At 44.8% G+C, this 16,169-nt stretch overlaps 1 protein-coding gene across 1 annotated transcript; it reads right to left on the reverse strand.

The window, feature by feature from the left end:
- Positions 1-10,022: 10,022 nt before the first annotated feature.
- On the reverse strand, positions 10,023-13,269 carry LOC102943479 (brain-specific homeobox/POU domain protein 3). Its single transcript, XM_007056226.4, has 2 exons — positions 12,929-13,269; positions 10,023-12,138 (listed from the first exon to the last, which is right to left on the reverse strand). The coding sequence occupies exons 1-2, from the start codon at positions 13,046-13,048 to the stop codon at positions 11,230-11,232; spliced, it is 1,029 nt and encodes a 342-aa protein (XP_007056288.2). The 5' UTR covers positions 13,049-13,269; the 3' UTR covers positions 10,023-11,229.
- Positions 13,270-16,169: the final 2,900 nt, after the last annotated feature.

The raw sequence follows: 16,169 nt of genomic DNA on the forward strand, positions 1-16,169 counted from the left end.
ATAGGTGTTAGGTGCCTAACTAGCTTAGAGCCCACTCCTGAGAGCCCACTCCTGCTGACCTGAGAGCCCACTCCTGCTGACCTCCCATACCCTTATGGGCCAGCCCTACTGGGAGGGTTTTTCCAAAGTCTCAGGCCCAGAGGGATTTAGCCACCTAGCTCCCATTGATTTCAACAGGAATTATGCACCTAAGTACTTTTGTGTACCTGGGCCTAAGTGTTCCATAACTCTGCTCCCACAAAGGTCAAAGGTCAAACTCTCATTGACCCCAGTGAGACCAGAATTAGGCCAGTGCTGAGCACTGTCAAAAATCCCATCCAGTGACTTCAGTGGTGTTGGTCATATGAGTAAAATGAGCAGGATTGAGCCACTAGAAATAAAAGCCACACATAAATTTCAGAATTGTAAGCTTAGGCAAACAGTCTTGTAAGCAGCTGCAGATCCCATCCTATTCTGAACTGCATCAACACACTGTAAACCAATTTCTGATCTCGGTTATTCTGGATTTAATGTGGATGTATCTATTAACCTCAGTGGCGTTACTCTGGATTTACCTAGGTGTAAGTGGGAGCAGAATTTAACCCAAGATATTTAATCCAAATCTAACCCCTTCCCAGGGTTTGGCTTTATTACTAACACAAACATACTAATTGCTGGCTCTTATCATCAGTAGATCTCAAAGCCCTTTACAAAGGAAAGCAATATCATTATGCCCCTTTTAAAGATGGGGAAACTGAGGCACAGAGAAGCGAGGTGACTTACTCAAGGTCACCAGTAGAGCTGGGAATAGAACCCAGGTCTCCTAAATCCCAGTCAAGTGCGCTAGATGCTAGACAGGTTTCTGCAACAACAGAAACTTGAACATCTTTCTAAACTTTCTCCCCAGGCTTGGCTCTGCTTACAGCTTCCCTGCAGGACCTCATCTGTCCTAAAGCCCAGTTCCCTCTGCCCAAATATCCAGTGTGGAGCTAACGACTTGCATTCGTCACTATGAGGGTATGTCTACACTGCAAAAAATCCCACAGCAGCGAGTCCCAGAGCCTGGGTCAACTGACTCAGGCTCATGCTGTGGGGCTAAAAAGAGCACCGTAGGTGTTCCTACCAGGGCTGTGGCCTGGGCTCTGAGGCCCACCCATAAAGCCCATGTGAGAACATCTAGGCTGCTCTTTTCATCCTGGTACCATGAGCCCCACAAGCCCAAGTCAGACCTGGGCTCTGAGACTTGCTGCTGCAGGAGGTGGGGGGTTTCTGCAATGTACCCTGAGGCAACAGCAGTCAATCCACAATGCCCTGCTGCGTGTCTGCACCTGCCAAGAGGGTGGGCAAGCAGGAGAGCCCTGTCTCTACCCACATCCTGAGACTAGATACAAACACACAGGAAATGGAAAGACAAAACATAGGATCCAATCCTGCACTCCCTACTCAGTCAACCCCCTTCCCCACTATACACTTCACTGAGGATTCAGCCAGTGTAAGAGGCTTAGTATCAGACCAAGAAAAAATGAATGGAGGGAGGGATGCATGCCTGGTTGAGAAGTTATTAAATAATTCATAGGTGGAACATTCACTCGATGCCTCCCCCTTACAAATTAATCACTGGATCTTCTCAAATACAAGAATTAACCTGCTCACTGTCCAGCATTCTTCTGCAGGCAGCTCATTTATAGTCTCCCTCCCTGGGTTTCCTTTTTAAACCCTGCTGTCCTCCTTCATGCTACCACACCTCCAAAGCCTGCAATTAATGCTTTGCTACTCCCACCCATCCCCCTGTAGTGGAACAGAGCCTACTTCAAGCACATACCTGTTTAAAAATACATCTTCACTGCACTAAACTAAAACACATAGAATAATAGAATATAGTCCGTCAGCAGGGACACCCTTTCCCAGGATGTCTTTCAAAGGAAGGCATCTCTTAAAATTGGAAATTTTCTTTCTTTCAGCCCTGAACCAGAGAGTGGAGCATGACATGCTGCCAGCACTTTAGCTAGGGGCTTGCACCAACATTTTGCTCCTCAGGACCAGGGTCTGCTCTCAGTGGCACCAGTGTAAATCTGGAGTAACTTCATGAAGACAGACTTATATCACTGTGGGGCACCAGAAGCAGTGTTTGGCCCATAGCCAGTGATGATCTCACTGTGTGAGGGTTACATGTGCTGCAGAGAGTGTAGGGAAGTGCTGTGTGATCAATTCATTCTCACACCCACTGGGACAAAATGCTTCCTCAGAGCCATATCCAAAGAGGGAGGTAGCAGCACTGCTGGGCAAACAACCTTCTGCATGTGTCTGGGATGTAGGTCTCAGTTCAGCAAATCACTTCAGTCCAGATTTGTAAAGGTCAATGGACTGGGATTTTGGTGCCTAAGAGCCTAAATCCCTTTTGAAAATGTTATTTCAGCTCTGAAAGCAGCTAGGCACCACCAGGCTGAGTGAAACAACACCTAAAGACCTTTAAAAATCTGGGCCTTAAGCACCTGCTTCAGCTCCATCAAAGTTACCAGGTCACTAAAGAAGTCAATGGGAATTCAGCATGTACTTACGTGCTTTGGTGAATTGGGGCCATGGGCACTCTGCGCATGGATAGCATGGCACAATGTTCAATAGCTGGGAAGTGATGTGGGTACTTAGTGTGAACAGGCCAGTGGGTCCCCAACATCCTGTCCAGGCAAGAGAGAGATCCTGTCTCAGAAACACACCATTCCCAAGATCCCAGTCCCTTCATTGCTGGCTTCTCAAAGCATTTTATTCAGTGGACCACTGAAATGGGTTTCATGGACCATAGGATGAGAACCTCTATTGTAGGGGTACCTCAGGATGTATTTTCCAACCACCTCCTGATAAGTGTAAACTGGCCTGTTTTCTCAAAGGCCAAAAATGATATGTTGGGGATTATATGCTCAGGTTGCCTGCAATTGCAAGGGACTGAACTGATGTCCCAAGAAGTGCCTTCCAGACCTAAGTACTATGTTCCTAAAAAATGTGTTCTTCAGAATACTTAGAATCACTGTAAAAGGCACTTCTGACAGAGAGGGTTTAGCAGCACCATGAGAGGGGTGGTGGCTCCATGCAATGCAAGGGACTCCCCCCTCCCCCATCCCCCATGTGATAGAATTTTAACTGGTTCCCCCAAGTGCTGCCTCTCTATCTCTGTCACTGGCACAGTGGCCTTCAGTATAGAGGAGAGAGAGAGGGTTTCCTTAATCAAAGAATTACTTACCAAGCCACAAATCGGACAAAAGACAAAACAGCTCATATATCAAAACCTCAAGTAAAGAACTTGCAAGTGCTGGGTGCCCTGCTAATCAATAATCTGTTAATTTAATACAATTTCAGCACTGAGGTCATGGTTCACAGGTTCCCTTTGCAATCCAGGAGCACAAAGAGTGTGTGTGTGTGTGTGTGTGTGTGTGATCCTTCTGGGGCTATTGCTTTGTTATTGCTTTGGACTCTCATAAACTCTGCTTATGCTGTCTTGCATGCAAAGAGTGGAGATTGAATTTTAAGGTGGCATGGGGATAAATTTAGATTTGTAAATTTGGATTCAGATGCTCTGTTGATAATAGTCATGTGTGCTGTGGTTTTAAAAAATGGAATAAAAAGGAATATTTAAAGAGAAAAGAAAAAATGTAGCTCCTTAGATTTCTCTGGGCTGATAAAGTTCCCTCTTATTTTCATAGGAGCCTTGTTAACAAACTAAAAGTCAAATCATGTGGAATGTGCATTTGACTGAATTTGAATTTAAGGAGGATAAATCTTTGTCTATTTTCCTAAAAGGCATACTCCTGCCAACACTCGATCCCAGCTCCTGGATTCTAAGCCACACCTGGGAGAAGAGAAACAGAATAAGGAACAGCAATTGCTTCAGTGTGTCTTTCTCTGAGATAGTGATCTTTTATTAAGTTGTAAAATATAATGAGACAGATCCAAATCTTGCCATCTGACCTGTTTCCAAACGAAGATTGGCAATTGATTGCTGGAAAACTGGATGGAATTATATTTTAACCCTACTTCCACTCCCAAGAATTGCGGTGATTTAGGTTGTGGGTTGTTGTTTTTTCAGCATTCATTTACAAACTCAGATGCCAAATGAAACAAAACAAAGGCTGTGCAAAGAATAACGCAAAAGCAGTAGAAGGGGCAAATAGTTTTGAACGAGAACTGTGGGGATTTGGTGCTTTGCCTTTGTATTGCAGATTTACCTGTCCGGGGTGCTCAAAATGAGGCTATTATTTTATTGATGTCATCTCTCTAATTCTTTCTTTCCTTTTTTACTCTTCAAAAATGAAAAATTAACAGCCTTGTTGCTGTTTATCTCAGATGTGAGGGCTTTTTTATTTAGAGCTCTCCCTTTACAACAACTTTTCACAGTAGTATTTTTTTTCGCCTCCAGAGCAAGAGTCTATTTTTTCTTTCAGTCTTCCTCCCTCCCTCCTGTCAGATATCCGCTAAGTGAGAATTTTCCCCATCCCTTTGCTTATTTTAAGGCGCAATTTTAAATGGAACCTAGTTACTTCGGGGAACCTTGAAATTAGCTTTTGGGATAACTAGCCTCCAAAGGTAGCACATATTGAGCAGGTCATTGAGTTCATTGCATTCCAGTATTATTAATAATGATTATAGATTTAAAAAAATCCAATCCAAATGTTATGTCTGAATCGCCAAGGGAGTTGCCTTTTTCCATTGATTTCTCGGACAATTTTCAATCTATAAATTGTTAAATAAATGTTAGAGGCAGGGTCATTTTCGGAGCTTTTTGGGGTTTGGAAGGAGTAAATCTCTGACCAAAATAATTCATGAATGGTTTCTTTGGGCAATGAAGGTACCACCCATTATTAAATAGTTCCTCTGTTGGCTTCATTTCACCAGTGATCCCCAATTGTGCTTTCCCGGTGACACATTTTTACAGTTAAAAATATAACATCCTAGAGTTCCTCGGTGAAAAGCAATTCTGGAGCTACATTGTTCTGAAGTGGATTTTGTCTTGGTTTTGTTGTTAAAGAAATATTTCCTATATTTATTTAAGAATGAGCAAATTCACTTCTTTTTTGCGGTGGAGGTAAATTTTATTGATTTATTTATTTTGCATTCAGTAGAGCTCATGTTCTGAATATGAACCTAAAGTTAATGCAAGATGTTTGGTGCTGAAACTGCGTCCATTCAATTCCCTTGATCTTTTGCACCTGTCCATGCAAAGAAAGTACCTGGTCTCTTTAAAACAATCCCCTCACTTTCCTTTTGTTGGGGCCATATTTGTCAAATATGACATTTGCAAGCAGTCCCTCGGATCGATTAGATTACAGTAATAAGAGCTATTTCAGTCGGAACAAAAATCCAAATTTTTAGCAACTCCACCCAGTCCGCCACTTTTATAAAAAGTCAAACACCGAAGTTGTTTTAACACCAACTTTCCTTTCCTCCGCCCCCTCCCCACCCCGTTCTCATGACAGACCAACAGACCGTCTAAAATCACTTCATTTGTAGATGTGCATAGACAAATACTGCTAGGATAATTTCCCTGGGATACAAGAAAGATCAAGAAAAGGGGTGGAAAAAAAATCTTGGTACTGACAATACTAAATTAGACGTGATTAATTTGCTAGTTTTCTTAATTGTTAAGCCTAATAGCTGCTCCTTTTCTGATTCTGGAGTCTCAAGTGCTCAGTCAATGTATTTACTTTGATTATATTCCTAATTATGTTGTTATATTTAATCATTGTAAAAACATGCACTCTTTTTTGTTCTACTCGCAAGAGATCAAGACATGCATAATTGTATTTAGATTCAGAGGTAATGGGGGGGAACCCCTTCTTTTTATCTAAACCTTGTTCAAGCTATTCCTGATTTCTCAAAGATCCCCAGATCTGTATAAAATCGCCCTTACCTGACTGCTGTCAACATAATTCTGGTGGATATAGTTATTATTTTTAAGTCCCCTGGAAAAATAAAAATTGAGAGATCTTCCCCCAACTAACCCTTCAGATTGATTCTGCAGCCCAGGCATTTGCTTAAGCTGTTTGAATTTGTAACTGGAAAATACTGACTTGCCTTTTTATTATCTCAGGTGATAAATATTGCATCGCCTGCATTTAAAACTTTTAATACTAGGGGTGTGAGCTGCACCTGCGAGTGCTTTCCTTTCTGCCTCCTACCAAATGTGGGCTGGGGCTGAAGTCACTCTGCGCTGGTGTCATGTATTTATTTGTTGTTTCATGGCATCCAAGGTAGGACTGGGTGTTCTTTTCTTTTTGGGCTGGGGGGTGGGGAACGGAATTCGGTCTGAGGCACAAGGGTTGCAGCAGACCGGAGTGTGCTCTGTCTGAGAGGGAAAGAGCCACGAGGAGAGGGAGGGAAACGAGAGAGAAAAGGGCCGTGCTAATGTTGCACTGAGATGATTCTCAAAGGCCCCCCAGGCAGCACTCAGCATCCAGACTTCATTAAAATTTCATACCCAGCACTTGGCCAAGGTCTATTTATGAAAATGCGCTTTTCGCTTCATGGAAAAAACAGGAATCAAGCGAAAGAACAAAGGAGAGGATGAGATTCTAATGTGCCTATGTACAGTAAATAGGGGGGTGGGGGCAGCCGGACAGTTCCGTACACCTGCCAGGGACACCAGACCCCAGCCCTCCTCAGCTTCCTGCACATTCAGATATATGTGAATGGGCAGGGCACGGGAGGGGAGGGTACGGGAAATGCGTCCTTTCAGCGCTAGGGTTGTGACTCTGCTGCTTGCCCGGCCTGAACCGAGCAGGGTAGCGCGAGGAGAATCTCCTGCTGATCTCCGCGTGCTGGATCTGTCCGAGGTGCTGAAAAGGCCCGGCTGCTGAAAGGGGGCGCGAGCGTCCCTGTTGCAGTGTTTACAGGGAGCTAGCCCAAGAGTTTAAGGGATTAAAACCCAAGCCTCTCATTCATGGAGAAGGGCTCCAGCACCATATATTCCCTCTGCCTAATGCCTGCCGGGGAGGGTTTAATGTGGTCCCAGGCGGAATGCCAAGCGGAGGAGCTCAGCGAGCGTGCAAGACGACGAAGTGGCGGCCTTCTTCCTCTGCCAGAGGGGGGAGGGATGGAAAATTCTGGGGGTGCTTCCCAATCAAACTTCCCACCGAAGTTCAGAGGGTGAAAGCAAAGCAGAGAGCTGTGGTCCCCCAAGCCTCGCGGTTGTGCCAGCAGCACCACAGTGTCCCGGAGCCCGGGTCAGACCTTAGCCTGAGGGACCGGTGCGGAGTGGGTGCTTTTCTCCTGGATTCCCCTCTCTGGGCGGATGCAGATTGCAATCGGTTTGATCGATAAGGCGACTCCCTGCACTTATATCTTTTGCTATCAATTTTTGACGTTTGTGTTCTGCCCCCCGCTTCATAATTTACAGGAAAACCTATGAACGCCGCAACCACTGTTACCAGTGGTCCTCTGATGAAAACGCTAAGGGCTTCATTCAGTATGCAAAGGCAAGTGATTAGACGCTGGGACATTGATATTCCTTGTGGAAGTCCCTCCCCCATTTAAATAATAACAATAACAACAAAGAAACATTGATTTCGGGTTAAATCGAATCTCTCCAGCAGAGTGCAAGGGGGTTTGTGAAGAGTGTTTCCCAGCAAGAAAGACACACCCGGGTATTTCTAGCGCACACATTTGGAAGGGGGAGGTTTCCTAAGAAGTCAGAACTAAAAGGCAGGCTGAAAAGAAACAGCTCGGTACCATCACTTTCGTTGGCCCCGGGACACACCCACCGCTCCAAGGCAGTTTTCTGGGGCTCTGGGCTCTAGCGGAGACACTGGGAAGTGTTGTAAGCAGCCATGGGATCAGTTTCAGCACAGAGAAGAAGGGAAATGATCTAAAATCAAGTGCCTCGCTCATGTCAGGCAAGAAATAGAGGCTGCTATGGGGCGGTGAGTCTTTAGTCTGCCAAAAGAATCCATAGTGGTGAGCACTGCAAACGCCTCTTGAACAGACCCCCAGCTCAAGAGAGGAGGGGGAAAGATACCAACCTGGTATCTGTCATTGAACGACAACCTCCGAGGGAAAGGGGGAAACACCAGTACCTGGCTCTGATCAGCAAGACGAGCGCGCTTTCGAGCTGGGGTCAAACGGCTTCATCTGCTTCCCGATTAATGACAAGAAATTTCGTTTGATAAGCCCTGGGCTGGTTTCAAAAGAAAACAAGGGAAATTCCCCAGATCCTTTGCGGTTTGGTTTGGGCTGGAAACTTGGAAGTGTCTCTGGTGTTGTCTCCCCGCCTCTCCCCCAGAGTTGTGCGGGCAGGGGCCATAATCAGCGCTGGTTGAATGAGACACACACGTGCTGCCCGTCTGACCCAAGGGATCGGAGAAAGGGCCCTGCACAAAAATACAACGTTCAGGAAGCACGAGAGGCCAGGCTGGGCTAACAGGTGTGTGTCAGCAACGCCCCTCCCCGCCTGAGCCCCTCACTCTGGCTCCTTAGCCTCCCACGTGGGGACGGAGATGACACTAAAAACCCCTGCCCCAGGCTGCGAGGTTGCTCTAAGCAGTCCCAGGCGGGTGATCCCAGGTACTTTAGGCCATTCCGGCTGCACTTGTCTTTACAGCTGATGCAGCCTGAACAGCTCCGCTCTCTTCTGGTCCGACTGAGAGCGGGAGGAGAGCGGCACTGTAGCAAGAGGACACTCGGCCAGTTTGCAACAGCGCTCATGTGCTTTCCCGAGAGAGACGCTCCCTCTGCGCTCATGTGGTGAGAAGTTTCCATGTGCAGTTGCTGAAGATTGAAGGGAAGACATGGGTCATTTGAGCCAGCATCGCGCCCTGGGGAGGCGGGGGTCTGTGTGTCTGTGTAAATCGGCTGGAGTCGGATTGGCAGACAGCAGAGTTCTACACTTGTTTGATAACTTTTGGGTTTGCCTTCAGTGCTGATAGGAGTTTTCTCCGGGCCATTTCTATTCTCTTCCCCGCTTTAATTCTAGCTGGCAACTCCTGAGGAAAACTCTGAGACCCACGGGAGAGAAGAACAAAGATTCACACACATCTGCATGTCAGTGTGTATGTATACACCACACACTTCAAAGTGCATTAGAAGTAAACGCACTTAGGTCAGATCGGCGTGTACAGGCAAGTTGCATTTAAACAAAGTAATACCAATATCCCACAGCAGTTCTATCATTCTGATTGTTGCTAAAGGACCTGCGATTCGTGTTTTTCCCCCTGCAAGTTAGCTGTCAAATGGAACAAGATTTCGCCCCTGCCCCGAGATGACTTTTATGAAATAACCAAGAAATGCCTGAACGTTAAGATGGGGGGTGGGGGAGGGGTGTTGTAATTTCAAAGCTCATGTAAAGCTCTTCAGGTTAAAACATTTTATTGACAACTAAATGCCTGTAATTAAATATTTCTTTGATTTCGGTATCACCTTTTACAGTCGCTGGAGTCGACTAGAATTCCTGGGCCGGTGCTAACTTAGTTCTCTCTCTGTCTAATACGTTGTGCATGTTGAAGGTTTCCTTAAATGGAGAAATACCTCTTTCCCCTGACTAGCAGGAATCCAGTGTTTACATTTTTGGATGCAGTGTTTACGTTTTCATGGTACAACTAAACCTTGTTTAGCGAAAGGTGAATTAATTTGTTCGATTTAAAATGCTTTGCATTTGGGGTTTCTTCTGCCAACAGCACAACACAACCGATTCAAGAAATATAGTGCCTGCAATTCAACTGCTATCACGGCAAATCAGGTGTTGTGACCGCGAATCAAACAGACCGCAATTTTGGTTAAAGAAGAGGCTGCGGTCCTGGCAATTTTAAAAACATTTGTAGTTGGATTTTTCCCCCTCCCAGTTGCTTGCTCAAGAAGCTACCTTGTAGCAAGCCAGAAGTAGGCAGCATAAGCGACTGGGAACTTTTGCTCTGCGGGATATGTAGTTGCTAAAAAGAGGGGCATTTCTATTTGGATATTGTTCCCTACAGCTCCCCCTGCAATAAGTACCACGAGCCAAGGAATGAGTGAGGTAAAACGTGCATGGTTTATTTGAAATTCTGTAGCATACACAGACACAAAATTTCATTCAGCACACACACAAGAAAATTAAATAATCATTAAAAAGGAAACAAAGGCAAATTTCTCTATTAAATAAGCAAAGCAAAAAAAAAAAATCTTGCCTTAGAAAGTGCAGCGTTAAATATTTGCAAAGTAACAAGTTATTTACTAATAACTTCTGATAACCATAGTGAGTTTTCTTTAAGTTACATATAAGTTAGACCTCTCAAAAATAAAACTTTCCCCTGGGTCAATGCATCCTGGAAAAAAACCAACGCACAGAAACGAGTGAATTGTGTAGAGAAAAGAAACTCATATGCCAAATCCAAGAGCTTTTATGGTGAGAAGCAAGTAGACCAGTTACTGACACGTTATTACACTCATTTCAAGGGGAAATATAAATAAGAGATTTAATTATTTGATTGTCAAAGCGTTTTTACAGTGAAAGTATATGGACGTTAAATATTTCAAGTAAAACAAAAGCAAAATAAGACCCCAATATTCCAAACAAACCATTAATCCATTGACCTGATATCATTTTCCTTTTCTCTTTTTTTCCTTTTTTTTTTTTTTTAGCTGGTGAGGTAGAAACAGAACAGTTATTGCAAAAATGCGACGGATTTGCAGCTAGATGAGAGAGGGGAAAGACAAGTAAACCATGCAAGTGTGTGTGGAGGTGAGGAGCCCTTCAAGTGAATGCTTGTTTAAATAAAAAGAGTTTGACATTGATGACGTGCTATACAGCAACCTAACAGAACGAAACTTTCCAACCCCGGTGGAGTGCCATCACAAGGACATATTTACAATCATAAATATAAAAAGAGAATAAAAAGAAACTGAGAATAAACATTTTTTCAAGTTTCATTGAATTTTTTTCTCCTCTGACATTTTCTAGTAGTCAGTGAGGGGGTAAGCGGCTTTCATCTCAAAGACACAAGCCCTGACATTCACTCACCAGGACTATTGGATAGTTCTATACCTTTCTCCTGTGTGGTTTTGTTTTTTAAAAAAGTCTTTATTAGTAACACTGTTATGCCCAGTTCCTTGATTTGCAGAGACAACGGCGGATTCGAGGGGAGAAAGAAGTCACCAGTTCTTGGTGGTTTTCCCTTAAAAAAAAATCTGCCTGATTTAGGAGCTGGGGAGGCAGATCATTCCAGGGCCGGCTTGGAGGATGGGGGGGGGGGGGTTACACGGGTTTTCTCTGCCCTCCCCTCCCCTCTCCAGCTCTCAGTAGGCTGCAGAAAATTTCATCCTTTTCTGTTTCTGTCTTTGATTGCAAAACCAGACGCGCACCACGTTCTTCTTCAAGTCTAACTTCTCTGCAATGGCTGCGATTTTCTCCGAGGAAGGTCTGGGCTGCACAGCAAAATAAGCTTCCAGCGACCTCTTCTCCGGGGCTGCTATGGAAGTGCGCTTGCGTTTCTTGTCCCCGCCAGTATAGATTTCGGGCTTGGTCATTTTCTCTCTTTGCGCCCTCTCAGCCTCCTCCAGCCAAGCCTCCAAAATGGGCTTCAGGGCCACCATGTTGTTGTGAGACAAGGTGAGGGATTCGAACCTGCAGATGGTGCTTTGGCTCAGGCAGCCAACACCTGGGATTTTCAGGTTGGCCAAGGCGGAGCCCACATCCGCCTGGGTTACCCCAAGTTTGATCCTCCTCTGCTTGAACCGCTCAGCAAAGGACTCCAGCTCCCTGGGGTCTGTCTCTGTTTCGGGGCCTGAGATGACAGCGTGGGAGGCCAAGCCGTGGGGGTGGGACATGTTCATGGACTGAGGGTGGTGGGCCATGTGGTTGAGGGCTGGCATGTGGGAGTGCGGGTGGGAGGGCGTGGAGCCCACCTCGGGTCCGGGCACGCCCCCCAGCGGGATGGCAGAGTTGAGGTGGTCCAGGAGCTCCCCCTCCAAGCCCTGCGAGGGCTGGTGGTGATGGTGGTGGTGAGGGTGGTGGGTGGTCAGCACCGAGGGGTGGTGCAGGTGAACCGAAGAAGAGGTAGGCGTGCAGGAAACGCTGCTCATGGTGTGGTAGGTGGCATCTGGTTTGAAGGGATGGGTTTTCTGAGACACTATATCCACAGCTGCCAGAGCTTCAGCCCCTCTCAGCAAAGTCTCATCGAAACCCGCGAAGATATTGCCTTGGATCTGAGGAAACAAAGAAACAAAAATGCCAGAAGAGTGTAAAGCACGGATAGCTCTCTGAAATGGAAGGGGGGGCAAGACTGGTGACAGGCAACGGGCACCCCAGACTAGGGGAGCAGGAGAGGTTTCGGTGTCAGGACCCCAACATCCCATTAGGAGAATTAGCAGCCAATGACAACATGATCTAACCCAGTCTTCAAGGGAACGCTCTTCGAAAGCAAAGAGATTTTTGAAAAAACGAATAAAATCAGGCCATGGACCTAAATCCGGCAAACACGCCCAGAAAGTGAGGGAGACCATTTCTTTTTCTTACTCCAAATAGTTGCAAACCATTTCTTATTTCTTAAACCGGAAGCACTGAGCAAACTGCCCCTCAAACACAGAGAATTTATATTCCTTCCAGGAAAAAGTATACTAGGAATCGAAATTGCCAAACAAACTTATCGCCAATTTAGTTGGAGAGATTCTGCTGAATGTGACTGCTTGTAAAATAATAATAATAATAATAATAATAATAATAATAATAATAATAAACTATTTAAAAAAGTTAGAGGCAGTTTGCGGAATCCCCATCACACAGAGGGTCTAAGCATTAGCTGAAGACACTAAATAAAAATAATCCATCCGCTGTTCATGTCTCCTGCACCTTTCACTTGCCTATGAAATAAATTGAAATGCATGTAGATCTAGCGCGGGGCTCTCAGGCAGCCTGCAGCAAAGCCCTCTCAAGGAGACAACACCCCCGACATCAGTCCCGTTCTAAGGGGCGTGCTGGGCTGTTTGTGCCGCTTACCTGGGGGGCTGGCAGACAGGCTCTTCTGATGGCCTCCGAGCTGGTGTGCAGGTGGGTGTATTTCGGCTCGTGCAGGATGGGGTGCATGCTGAAAGCCTGCTTGCTGTTCATAGACATCATAGTGACAGAGAGGAAAAGAGACGCAGTGGCACCGTATGGCTACTGCATGGGCAGGTGGAATCCGTTGAGCTTTGCTCTTTTGGTCTGTTGTTATTGTCTGACTGCTGATCACAGCATCAATGGCATTATAGACTTACCCTGGCCCGCCCCCAGCCCCTCCAATTGGGGGAGCTGACTGCAGACTCCGCCTCCTCTTCCCACCACTCCCCTAGAAGGCGAGCAGGAGCCTGTGATCTCACTAGCCTCTTGGCCCCAGCGTTCCCCACCCCTTCCCGTCCCCGCCCCAGCAGGCAGTCAGGTGGCTGCGGGTGCATTGATGCCATTGTGCAGCGGGACTGGTACACTGCCTCGGAGCCCAGCCCGAATGTCTCCGAAGCAGGGTGCGAGGGCCAGCTGCCAGCACCTCAACTCGCTGAAAAATGCTTCCCGCCGGTAATGGGTGAAACAAGGTAAAGTTCCTTGATCTCCTGGCCTGAGCTAAACTGGTTAGGGGCCCCCGGTTAGATGAATCACCCAATAATTATTGTCTCTGCGTCTGCATTCGTTTGCAACTACCCCATATTTATTTGGAATGAAGGCGAGGATATTCTTGGCAAGCCCTAACGTCTGACTCAGTCTGAGGGCTCACTGAGGAAGGATGCCTGAACAGCACAAAATCAATGGATATCTGGATATTTTGGTGGTGGATAAATGCTTCGAGTTCTGATCAGCGAGTATCCATGACAATGTTCCTGAATCCTGGCTGGGTCCAGATATGCTAGCAAGAATGGTTAGTTCTCTGAAGAGCTGTACCTGAAAATACATTGTTCATTTGTTGTTCTTTATCTTCCTAGCTGTATGCTTCCATGGGCCTCTTGCCTGTAGAACCCGGGCACTTCACACACGGCTGAATTTTCACTCCAGCCAGCTTCGAATGTTTTATCCCCACTCTGTACATCATTTCCTTCGCCTCCTGTATAAAAAGTTTGTCAGCGAGTCAGGGTTGAGGACCATGTGACTTAGATCACCAATCAGACAACACAAAAAGCATATCGCGCCCATCAAAAATAAAATAGTTCACAACCCATCTATAGTTGGAAAAACCCTTTGTCCAAACACTCCAGTAAATATTTAGAAATAAAGACTGTCTGGGAAGAAAATCAGGATTGGCTCCCAAACAATTTGTTAACCAAGAAAGGAGCTAATTTAACAGTATCATTTTAACAAATAACAAGCTCTAAGTGTACTTATGTGTCTCCCATATGTTCAGCCATTGATTTAATTAAAATATTAGTCTCTAACAATATCTTGGTTGTGATATCTTCTCTTCTGAAGTGGCTACTGTATATTTCTCATGATGAACCAAACTAACCCACTGACTTAATTCTGCTTAGAGAAGTCAACTGGAATACTCACCCAAGTAAGCAGACACGTTAAAAGTGTTTTCAGGATTGAGGCTGTGCTAATTATTCTAAATCAGAATCTGTCTGTTCTAGAATATCGTGCTATATCTGTACAGTGCTATAAACAACTGCTTTTGTGCCTTTTGCGCCTATCGTATTGTTTTTTAAATTAAAGTGCTTTCAAAAATTGAGTAGAGGCTAGTCACAAAGTTTGGATATGAATCTGGATGCAAACTTTCTCAAAGACTCAGGGTGTTTGAAACCAGGATTTCAACACAGACACATGACTAAAGGAAATTTATTTTATTTATTGATCAATCATATTTTGACTTCTTTTAAAGTGGTATTGGCTGTAATAAAAAAATGGTTTGTCAAAGGGTTGTCATCACAGAATAACTAGCAATGTCTCACATAAAAATGGTGAATATATTTAAGTATATGGTATCAATTTTTTAAAAAGACAAATTATTTTTTCAGAGGACTTTTTTAAATCTTTTTTTTCAAATTTTCTGTTGAATTTATTTATGTATTTGTTTATTTTGGTTTTCAATGAGAAACCAAAAGCTAAAACATTTTCACTTTTTAAAAAAAAAACTGAGAGAAAAAGTCAGTTTTCAAAAATTATTTCTAGAAAAAAAAATGTTTAGTTTTTGAATACCAAAACCTGACATTTTAACAAAAATCTTTGTTTTCAACTTCCATAAAAATCTGGACTACTCCAGCCAAAATGAAAAATTTCTACAACAAAATTTCATTTTGATCCAAAAACCACTTCTTTGTTGAAAAAATATTTCAATGATTTTTTTTACCCACTCTAATAAATTTTTTTGGCAATCATAAATATGGGGTATTTATCTGTACTCTGTTATTCTGTAAGAATTAGTGCAGTACCAGATGGCTTACCATGCTTATGGATTTAGCTAGCCAGTTATCCTCTGTGTTTCAGTAAACTCCTCGCCTCCACCCCCATCTTCACTGTTTTGTTGTAATTTATCCATTCAACTAAAGTCTACATGGAGATAATGCTCGGGCCCATTCTGAACTGGCGGAATTTACAAATCCAAGCCCAGCCCTCTAGATGCTCTCAGGCCTGCATGCAGCCATTTGACAGGCAACAAAGACACTACACTAAGCTGTCCAAGCTGCCACTAAGGGTGAGCAGGTGCATTGAAGGATTGCAAGGAAAGACTAGGTGCACTGCTGCAGGCGCTTTCCCAGTGCTTGCTGTATACTGTGGCACTGCAACGGTGCAGTGTGACAGGAAGGTGGATAAAAAGATGGTTGCTCAGAGCACGTGCAATGTGCAGCATTGGACACACATAGCATGTCACAGGTCTGTGGGGGTTGTAGCAGTGCAGGCAACACCTGCATGCTCTCATGCAGACAAGGCCTTAGTATTACACACCTCCTGCTGGCCCTGTACCAACATAATGCCCAATGCTATTATGAGACAGTGGGTTCAAAGCTAACGGCCTCAGCGGGATTTCTACAGAATGTAGGTGTTTCTTGTTGGCCTCCCCTCTCACTATTGACCCAGCTTGGCACCTGAGATCTTCTAGGGCCACAGAAGAAGGTGGCAGGTGTGGCTGCACACACAGTAGTAAAGCTGGGAAACTGGAAGATTTAAAAAATATGGGGAGGAAGAGAGAGGAGAAGGGGGCAGCCAGGAAGGGATGGTTGAAAGAAAAAACAAAACACAGTCTAATTGCTGAGATGACACCAAAACCAGAGTCTGAACA

This window comes from Chelonia mydas, chromosome 9, assembly GCF_015237465.2.
Source record: "Chelonia mydas isolate rCheMyd1 chromosome 9, rCheMyd1.pri.v2, whole genome shotgun sequence".
Lineage (NCBI taxonomy): Eukaryota > Metazoa > Chordata > Testudines > Cheloniidae > Chelonia > Chelonia mydas.